This window comes from Rhinatrema bivittatum, chromosome 16, assembly GCF_901001135.1.
Source record: "Rhinatrema bivittatum chromosome 16, aRhiBiv1.1, whole genome shotgun sequence".
In the NCBI taxonomy this organism is placed as follows: Eukaryota; Metazoa; Chordata; class Amphibia; order Gymnophiona; family Rhinatrematidae; genus Rhinatrema; species Rhinatrema bivittatum.
This window is the reverse complement of record NC_042630.1, coordinates 67,434,687-67,444,830: the sequence shown is the minus strand read 5'-3', so window position 1 is coordinate 67,444,830 and position 10,144 is coordinate 67,434,687. Positions and strand designations below refer to the sequence as shown.

The 10,144-nt window shown below is 45.3% G+C and overlaps 1 protein-coding gene across 1 annotated transcript; it reads right to left on the bottom strand.

The window, feature by feature from the left end:
• Positions 1-6,583: 6,583 nt before the first annotated feature.
• On the bottom strand, positions 6,584-7,525 carry LOC115077809 (olfactory receptor 1019-like). Its single transcript, XM_029580095.1, has one exon. It carries the CDS (start codon positions 7,523-7,525, stop codon positions 6,584-6,586), a length of 942 nt encoding a protein of 313 aa, XP_029435955.1.
• Positions 7,526-10,144: the final 2,619 nt, after the last annotated feature.

The following is a 10,144-nucleotide window of genomic DNA, read 5'->3' as shown; positions in this document are numbered from 1 at the left end:
ACCTCGTCGAACCTGATCTCATCCATACAATGACTAGCAAAAATACCACAGTTCTATCCTCTCTAGACTGCACCTCAACATTAGAAATTGAAACCTTTATCAAAAAAGCCAAACCTTCCACGCACCCATCTGACACCATACCCACAAAACATCTCCTCACAATACCCAATATTATTGCTAAACCTTTAACAAACATTATCAACCTATCCATTAACTCTGGACAGGTACCGCTCCCCCTGAAACAGGCTATTGTCAAACCGATCCTCAAGAAACCCAAACTAGACCCTTCTGATCTAGCCAATTATCGCCCTATTTCTAACCTTCCATTCATCGCTAAACTCCTTGAAAAAACTGTCAACAAGCAACTGACAGAATACCTTGAAGACAATCACATTCTTGCCCCCGCACAATTTGGCTTTCGTAAATCTCACAGCACGGAGACTCTATTACTTTCACTGACTGACCACATTATTAAAGGATTTGAGAAAGGACAATCATACATAATTGCCTTCCTTGACATCTCATCCGCATTTGACACCGTCAGCCATCCCATTCTTCTACAGCGCCTAACTGAAATAGGCATTACAGGTGTTGCCCACAACTGGTTCAAATCCTACCTCAGCAACAGAGACTACAAAATTCAGCTAGGCAATCACGTATCCAATGCCATCCCCCTTAATCAAGGTGTCCCTCAGGGATCATCCCTCTCCTCTACCCTCTTCAATATTTACATCCTTCCCCTCTGCTACTTCCTTTCTAGCCTAAATCTCCCCCATTACATATACGCTGATGATGTTCAGCTGCTCATACCCATCACTGACTCCCTTTCGAAAACCATGGATTTCTGGAATGATACCCTCCAATCCATAAACAATCTCCTCTCCTCCATCCACCTAGCCCTTAACACAACTAAAACTGAAATCATGCTCATCTCACCCCCCAACCACTCGATCCTCCCCCCTCTATCACAGTTCAAATTTGCCCAACAAGTCCGTGATCTGGGAATCATCCTCGACGGGCACTTTACCCTGAAGAAATTTATCAACAATATACTTAAAGATGGTTTCTTTAAACTCCATACACTGAAAAAACTTAAATCCTTACTGCATGCCCCTGATTTCCGGACAGTGCTTCAAACCACTATCTTTGCCAAAACAGACTACTGCAACTCCCTGCTCCTCGGCCTTCCTAACAACGCCATTCATCCCATTCAAATTCTGCAAAACACAACAGCCCGAATCTTGACCAACCTACGCAAACATGACCATATTACACCTGTTCTAAAAGATCTACATTGGCTCCCAATAGCATCCCGTATACAATATAAGGCACTCTCTCTCATCCACAAGGCTTTATACAATCCTGAAATGAACTGGTTCAATGAATCCTTCCGCTTACACCAGTCCAATAAGCCTACCAGACAAGCACATCTCGCAACCATGCCTATCCCCTCTCCCAAACTCCACAAACTAACCTCCACAAGAGCCCGTGCACTATCCATCGCCGGGCCGACCCTTTGGAACACAATGCCAGTTGAACTACGGCAAGAGGAATGCCTGAAATCCTTCAAGCGGAAGCTTAAGACCTGGCTATTTGCCAAAGCATACACCTAATCTCCACTCTGCCTTTCCACGGCCCCCCTTTCGGTACCCCGCTTTTGCCCCATCCTTCTTCTTTCCGCCCCCTTCTCCCCTCTTCTCCCCCCTCTGCTCTCCACTCCCCCCCTCCCCCCCTAATATTCCCAAATCCCTTTTCTCTCAGTTCTCTCAACATTGTACATATGTATATAATTGCAATTCTTGTTTAATATTTAATGCAATTTATCCCATGTTCTCTTACCCCTTTATTCCCTTGTTAACATGTTTTATCTGTTCCATGTAAAGCGCCATGCATGGCGTATATTTGCGTTACACTGTGAACCGATGTGATATCCTGGATGAATGTCGGTATATAAAAAAATTTTAAATAAATAAATAAATAAATAAATAAATAAGCTGGAACTGAAGCAAGACAGGATACTGGAACCAAGAAGGAACTGAAGCAGGACAGGTACTGGATCCAAGCTGGAACTGAAGTAAGACAGGATACTGGAACCAAGCAGGAACTGAAGCAGGACTGGTACTGGATCCAAGCTAGAACTGAAGCAAGACAGGATACTGGAACCAAGCAGGAACTGAAGCAGGACAGATACTGGATCCAAGCTAGAACTGAAGCTGGACAGGTTACTGGAACCAAGCAGGAACTGAAGCAGGACAGGTACTGGATCCAAGCTGGAACTGAAGCTGGACAGGTACTGGATCCAAGCTGGAACTGAAGCAGGACAGGTTACTGGAACCAAGCAGGAACTGAAGCTGGACAGGTACTGGATCCAAGCTGGAACTGAAGCTGGACAGGTTACTGGAACCAAGCAGGACTGGTACTGGATCCAAGCTGGAACTGAAGCAAGACAGGTTACTGGAATCAAGCAGGAACTGAAGCAGGACAGGTATGGATCCAAGCTGGAACTGAAGCAAGACAGGATACTGGAACCAAGCAGGAACTGAAGCAGGACAGGTACTGGATCCAAGCTGGAACTGAAGCAAGACAGGATACTGGAACCAAGCAGGAACTGAAGCAGGACTGGTACTGGATCCAAGCTGGAACTGAAGCAAGACAGGATACTGGAACCAAGCAGGAACTGAAGCAGGACAGGTACTGGATCCAAGCTAGAACTGAAGCTGGACAGGTTACTGGAACCAAGCAGGAACTGAAGCAGGACAGGTACTGGATCCAAGCTGGAACTGAAGCTGGACAGGTACTGGATCCAAGCTGGAACTGAAGCAGGACAGGTTACTGGAACCAAGCAGGAACTGAAGCTGGACAGGTACTGGATCCAAGCTGGAACTGAAGCTGGACAGGTTACTGGAACCAAGCAGGAACTGAAGCAGGACAGGTACTGGAACCAAGCTGGAACTGAAGCTGGACTGGTACTGGATCCAAGCTGGAACTGAAGCAAGACAGGTTACTGGAACCAAGCAGGAACTGAAGCAGGACAGGTACTGGATCCAAGCTGGAACTGAAGCAAGACAGGTACTGGATCCAAGCTGGACCTGAAGCTGGACAGGTACTGGATCCAAGCTGGAACTGAAGCTGGACAGGTTACTGGAACCAAGCAGGAACTGAAGCAGGACAGGTACTGGATCCAAGCTGGAACTGAAGCAAGACAGGTTACTGGAACCAAGCAGGAACTGAAGCAGGACAGGTACTGGATCCAAGCTGGAACTGAAGCAAGAGAGGATACTGGAACCAAGCAGGAACTGAAGCAGGACAGGTACTGGATCCAAGCTGGAACTGAAGCAAGAAATACTGGAACCAAGCAGGAACTGAAGCAGGACAGGTACTGGATCCAAGCTTGAACTGAAGCTGGACAGGTTACTGGAACGAAGCAGGAACTGAAGCAGGACAGGTACTGGATCCAAGCTGGAACTGAAGCTGGATAGGTACTGGATCCAAGATGGAACTGAAGCAGGACAGGTTACTGGAACCAAGCAGGAACTGAAGCAGGACAGGTACTGGATCCAAGATGGAACTGAAGCTGGACAGGTTACTGGAACCAAGCAGGAACTGAAGCAGGACAGGTACTGGATCCAAGCTGGAACTGAAGCTGGACTGGTACTGGATCCAAGCTGGAACTGAAGCAAGACAGGTTACTGGAACCAAGCAGGAACTGAAGCAGGACAGGTACTGGATCCAAGCTGGAACTGAAGCAAGACAGATACTGGATCCAAGCTGGAACTGAAGCTGGACAGGTTACTGGAAGCAAGCAGGAACTGAAGCAGGACAGGTACTGGATCCAAGCTGGAACTGAATCTGGACAGGTTACTGGAACCAAGCAGGAACTGAAGCAGGACAGGTATGGATCCAAGCTGGAACTGAAGCAAGACAGGATACTGGAACCAAGCAGGAATTGAAGCAGGACAGGTACTGGATCCAAGCTGGAACCGAAGCAAGACAGGATACTGGAACCAAGCAGGAACTGAAGCAGGACAGGTATGGATCCAAGCTGGAACTGAAGCAAGACAGGTTACTGGAACCAAGCAGGAACTGAAGCAGGACAGGTACTGGATCCAAGCTGGAACTGAAGCAAGGCAGGTTACTGGAACCAGGCAGGAACTGAAGCAGGACAGGTATGGATCCAAGCTGGAACTGAAGCAAGACAGGATACTGGAACCAAGCAGGAATTGAAGCAGGACAGGTACTGGATCCAAGCTGGAACTGAAGCAAGACAGGATACTGGAACCAAGCAGGAACTGAAGCAGGACAGGTACTGGATCCAAGCTGGAACTGAAGCAAGACAGGATACTGGAACCAAGCAGGAACTGAAGCAGGACAGGTACTGGATCCAAGCTGGAACTGAAGCTGGTCAGGTTACTGGAACCAAGCAGGAACTGAAGCAGTACAGGTACTATATCCAAGCTGGAACTGAAGCTGGACAGGTTACTGGAACCAAGCAGGATCTGAAGCAGGACAGGTACTGGATCCAAGCTGGAACTGAAGCTGGACAGGAACTGGATCCAAGCTTGAACTGAAGCAGGACAGGTTACTGGAACCAAGCAGGAACTGAAGCTGGACAGGTACTGGATCCAAGCTGGAAAGGTTACTGGAACCAAGCAGGAACTGAAGCAGGACAGGTACTGGAACCAAGCAGGAACTGAAGCAGGACAGGTACTGGATCCAAGCTGGAACTGAAGCTGGACTGGTACTGGATCCAAGCTGGAACTGAAGCAAGACAGGTTACTGGAACCAAGCAGGAACTGAAGCAGGACAGGTACTGGATCCAAGCTGGAACTGAAGCAAGACAGGTACTGGATCCAAGCTGGAACTGAAGCTGGACAGGCTACTGGAACCAAGCAGGAACTGAAGCAGGACATGTACTGGATCCAAGCTGGAACTGAAGCTGGACAGGTACTGGATCCAAGCTGGAACTGAAGCTGGACAGGTTACTGGAACCAAGCAGGAACTGAAGCAGGACAGGTACTGGATCCAAGATGGAACTGAAGCTGGACAGGTTACTGGAACCAAGCAGGAACTGAAGCAGGACAGGTACTGGATCCAAGCTGGAACTGAAGCAAGGCAGGTTACTGGAACCAGGCAGGAGCAAAGACAGGACTTGGACACTGAAGCGTAGCAAGTCTTAGGCAGGAACGGAGCTGCTAACACAATAGCACGCTCCGGGGCTTGGAGCAACTGGGAACCGCAAGGAACCCCATTGCAAGGCAAAGTCCTGGGCTCCGTGGCGTCCTTACATAGGCCGCAGCGTCTGACGTTAGGGGTAAGGCGGAGCCTTCAGTGGCAGGAAAAGGCCTTCATAAGCGTGACTCCTGTGCGTATGCGCACCTAAGGAGACAGCATCCTGGAAGGGTTTCTCAGCGGCGTCCCCCCTGTGGGGGCGCCGCGAAACAGGCCGCAAGCTCTCGGAGACGGAACGGGACCAAGGAGGTGAGGGCCGGGTCGCGACCATCACGACCGGGACCGTAACAATTTAAGCAGTTTTCTGCAATTAAATATCATTGACCATTAAGCTCCCAATCAAAAAGAGCAGGTTGAGCTCATCCTAGTTTCCCTTCATTTGTATTGGTGGAATTGTAGTTTCCTATAGACATGGAGTTCTAAGGGCAACCTAAATTAAGTGTTTTGCCTTTAGAAGCCCAGGCATAGATTTACTAATCCATTATGACTTTCTTCATTACATTATAAAGAGAGAGTACAGTAATCAACATTCTCTATTACAGTGGTTCTCAACCCTGTCCTGGGGACCCCCCAGCCAGTCGGGTTTTCATGATATCCACAATGAATATGCATGAGAGAAAATTTGCATGTTATGGAGGCAATGCATGCAAATTTTCTCTCATGCATATTCATTGTGGATATCATGAAAACCCGACTGGCTGGGGGGTCCCCAGGACAGGGTTGAGAACCACTGCTCTATTAGATAACAAATATGGAACCAATTGAATACCGTAGGTGATGTCATTTTTTCTTCTTTGCCAAGGGATCCAGAGAAAATGTATGATGATCACTTAGAGGTCCATTTGTCCGGCTACGTTCAGACTTGGCTAGACAAATGACACCATTTCAATATTCAGCTGTACTCACTGCCTGGCACTTAGAGTTTTTATCGTGCTAAATTGGGGGCGGGGCGGGGCAGGGCCCAGGCATTCCAGAGTGGAATCAGCTATCTGGGTAACTTAGCAAGATAAACATCGATATTCAGTGTTATTCAGCTAAGTTAGCTGAATAATGTTTGGTCTGCATGAATCGTTGTTAAAGCTAGTCAGATGTATTTATCTGGCTAACTTAGGAATAGTCGTGGATATTTAGCAGTGTGGCCGCATCACTGAATATTGAGCAAAGTTAGCCAGATAAATTGATCTGACTCACTTTACAATGCTGCCAGCAACAAAATATGGACCTCTTAAAGGCTTATAATTCATTTGACTAGAAAGACACATTTTAAATCAGTTTAATGTGGATATTGCTATTTTTCCTTTGTGTTTATGAAATATTTCAACATATAAAGGCGTTTCAATTACTTATAGAATCTTTACATCTTGCAAGGAAATAAATATCTAACAAGTTTTCGTAGGGCCCCTCTGACATCTTTGTTTCTCAGGCTGTAAATAAGGGGGTTTAACATGGGAATCACATTAACATAGAGCATAGAAAGCACTTTGCTTTGGTCAACTGAATATTCTGACTTAGGCCTCATGTACACACAGATAACAGTTCCATAGAATATAATGACAACAGTGAGGTGGGAAGAGCAAGTAGAGAAAGCTTTGTGCCTCCCCTCTACTGAATGGATTTTCAGAATGGAGGAGATGATATAGACATAGGATGTAAGGGTAAGAAGAAAGGAAGTCAGTCCTACAATCGCACCATCAGTAAATATCACTATTTGACTAGTATAAGTCTCTGAACAGGAAAGTTTTAACAGTGGAATGATATCACAGAAAAAATGGTCAATTTCATTGGAGCCACAGAATTGCAATCTGGATATACAAGCTGCAATGGGTGCTGACTCCAGAAAACCAGTTATCCATGATATGGATGCCAGCAGAATACAAGCTCTCTTATTCATGATGATCGTATAATGCATGGGATCACATATGGCCACATAGCGGTCATATGCCATTGCTGTGAGAAGTAAATACTCTGTACTTGCAAAAGACATAAAAAAATATAGCTGGGTCATGCATGCAGAGAAAGAAATGATATTATTATGTTCTGAGAAAATTGTTAGTAATCTAGGGGCAGTCACAGAAGTATAGCAGATGTCTATAAAGGACAAATTACTGAGGAAGAAATACATGGGGGTGTGCAGGTGGGAGTTGCTGCATGTGACTCCAATAATCACAATGTTTCCCATTAGGGTGAGTAAATAGAGCATTAAAAATCCAAAAAATAAGAGACTATGCAATTCAGAATGAGCTGAAAATCCAAGAATAAGGAATTCTGTGACACGAGTGTTATTGTTTTTTTCCATTACTGAATATTATTTTTGCAAGTAGGGTCCTCTGGTGATGAGGAAACATATGATCTTTCTGTGATTTGGAAGTCAGAAGTTGCTCTGATTTTTAAGACTTGGTGACCTGCCACTTCTAGACAAGAGATGAACGAAGACTTCTGTTTCAGGGTTCAGCTGGGATGCATTTCCTCACATATTCTATTTTCAGTATTTTGTATCCAGTACTTTGTATCTGCTAATGATAAAAGGGCATAAACAAATCAACAGGAAAGATTTATTTATTTATTTATTTATTTATTTATTTATTTATTTTTTATTTAAAAAATCAGCAGAACCAGAGGTCACGAGCTGAGGCTCCGGGGAGGAAGACTAAGAACCAATGTCAGGAAGTATTTCTTCATGGAAAGGGTGGTGGATGCCTGGAATGCCCTTCCGGAGGAAGTGGTGAAGTCTAAAACTGTGAAAGACTTCAAAGGGGCGTGGGATAAACACTGTGGATCCATCAAGTCTAGTGGGCATAAATATAGAGGAGGTGGTAAAACACTGCACGGAGTGGCAGTAGCCACAGAGGCATTCACGGAGCGGGATGCCAGTGGCCAGTAGTTGTTCCACCTTCAGGCAGCAAAATACTGCACGGAGCGGCAGTAGCCACAGAGGCATTCACGGAGCGGGATGCCAGTGGTTTGTGTTCCACCTTCACGGAGCGGAAGGTTGGAGGGCTGCCATCTCCAAAAAAACAAAAAACAAAAAACCAAAACAAAAAAAACAAAAAATAAAACAGAGGTGGGTAAGAGTATGGGGCAGGGGTGTGGCCATTTATTGCGGCAGTTGCTACCCCTGATTGAGCTGGATGTTCATTGGGATGCGGATACGGCACTGCTCTCTGCATTGGTGGAGGGGTGGAAGGGAATTGGGGCCGGAGGGTGCCGGAAGCCAATAGTGACGGGGGAGGGGGAGAAAAAAGGGGGGGGGGAAGATTAAAAAAAAAATGGATAAACTGCGTAGCTTGCTGGGCAGACTGGATGGGCTGTTTGGTCTTCTTCTGCCGTCATTTCTATGTTTCTATGTTTCTATGTTTCTATATACTGCGGTTCTTGTATGAAATACAAATCACTCCGGTTTACATATAACAGTGAAACACCCAAAAAAAAGGCTTTACATAGAACAATTGAACACAGTACAATTGAACATAGTATAGTTACAAGAAAACCATTGAACAAAGTATCATAGTACAGTTAAAAAAACAAAGAAGAGAGTCAACATAAGAAACTGATCAAGATAGTCCATGATTGAGTTTATCACAGCATCTAGGCAGCATTAAGTGTCTGGGAAGGCTTGGCAAAAGAGCCAGGTTTTTAGCTTTTTTTTGAACTCCTGATGACTTGGTTCAAGTGTTAGATCTGGGGGGAGCTCGTTCCATTGGTGGGGGCCTGCTGATGATAGTGCTCGTTTCCTTAGTGATGTTTTTGCAGGCAGTGTATACAGTGTGCCTTTGTAAGCGCTTCTGATGGGTCTGGAAGATGTATGAGGTTGAAATTGTGTGCTTAACATGATGGGAGCGAGGTTATGTGTCGCTTTGTGAACAATTGTGAGAACTTTAAAGAGGATCCTATATTTGATAGGTAGCCAATGTAGGTTATGAAGGATGGGAGTGATATGTTCACGTTTGTTGGAATTTGTGAGGATTCTGGCGGCGGCGTTCTGTACCATCTGTAAGGGTTTGATAGTGTTTGTAGGGAGTCCGAGTAGAAGGGAGTTACAATAATCGATCTTAGATAATATGATGGCTTGTAGTACTAGATGGAAGTCATTGAAGTGAAGGAGAGGTTTTAGCTTTCTGAGGACTTGCAGTTTGTAAAAGAGGTCCTTTGTGGTAGTGTTTATACATTTTTTTAGGTTTAGATTGTTGTCCAGCCAGGCTCCTAGGTCCCTGATGTCAGGTGAGAAATTGATGTTTAAGCTTGTTGATTGAGAAGAGCTTGATGAGATGGTGGAGGGGGATCATGGGAGATAATGAGCATTTTCGTTTTATTGGCGTTCAGAACTAAGTTGAGGCTAGAGAGTAGGTCTTTAATTGGCTGAAGGCAGTCGTTCCAGTAGGTAATAGTTTTTTGAAGGGATTCTGTGATCGGGATAAGAATTTGTATGTCATCTGCATAGAGGTAATGGGTGTGCTTAAGGTTTGAGAGTAGGTGGCAGAGAGGGAGGAGGTAGATATTGAAGAGGGTGGGTGAAAGTGAAGATCCTTGAGGGACTCCTTGGTCTGTAAGGATGGGATGAGATTCCTTATTGTTTATCCTGACTTTATAGAACCTGTTGCTCAGGAAGGACTGAAACCAACTGAGAGATGACCTTTGATGCCTATGTTGGCTAGTTGGTCTATAAGTATTGTGTGTTTTACCATGTCAAACGTTGCAGACAAATCTAAAAGAACAAGCAGGTAGGATTGTTTTTTCTCCAGGTTTAAGAGGATGGTGTCCGTGAGTGACAGTAGGAGTGATTCGGTGTTTAGGGAATTGCGAAAGCCGTACTGAGCCGGGGAGAGAATGTTATGATCTTCCAGGTATTCTGACAGTTGCTTGTTGACAATTTTTTCCATCAATTTGGCAATGAGAGGTAAGTTTGTGATTGGTCGGA

Coding starts and splice junctions, on each gene's coding strand:
- LOC115077809 (XM_029580095.1), bottom strand. CDS start 7,525: ATGGAAAAAAACAATAACACTCGTGTCACAGAATTCCTTATTCTTGGA.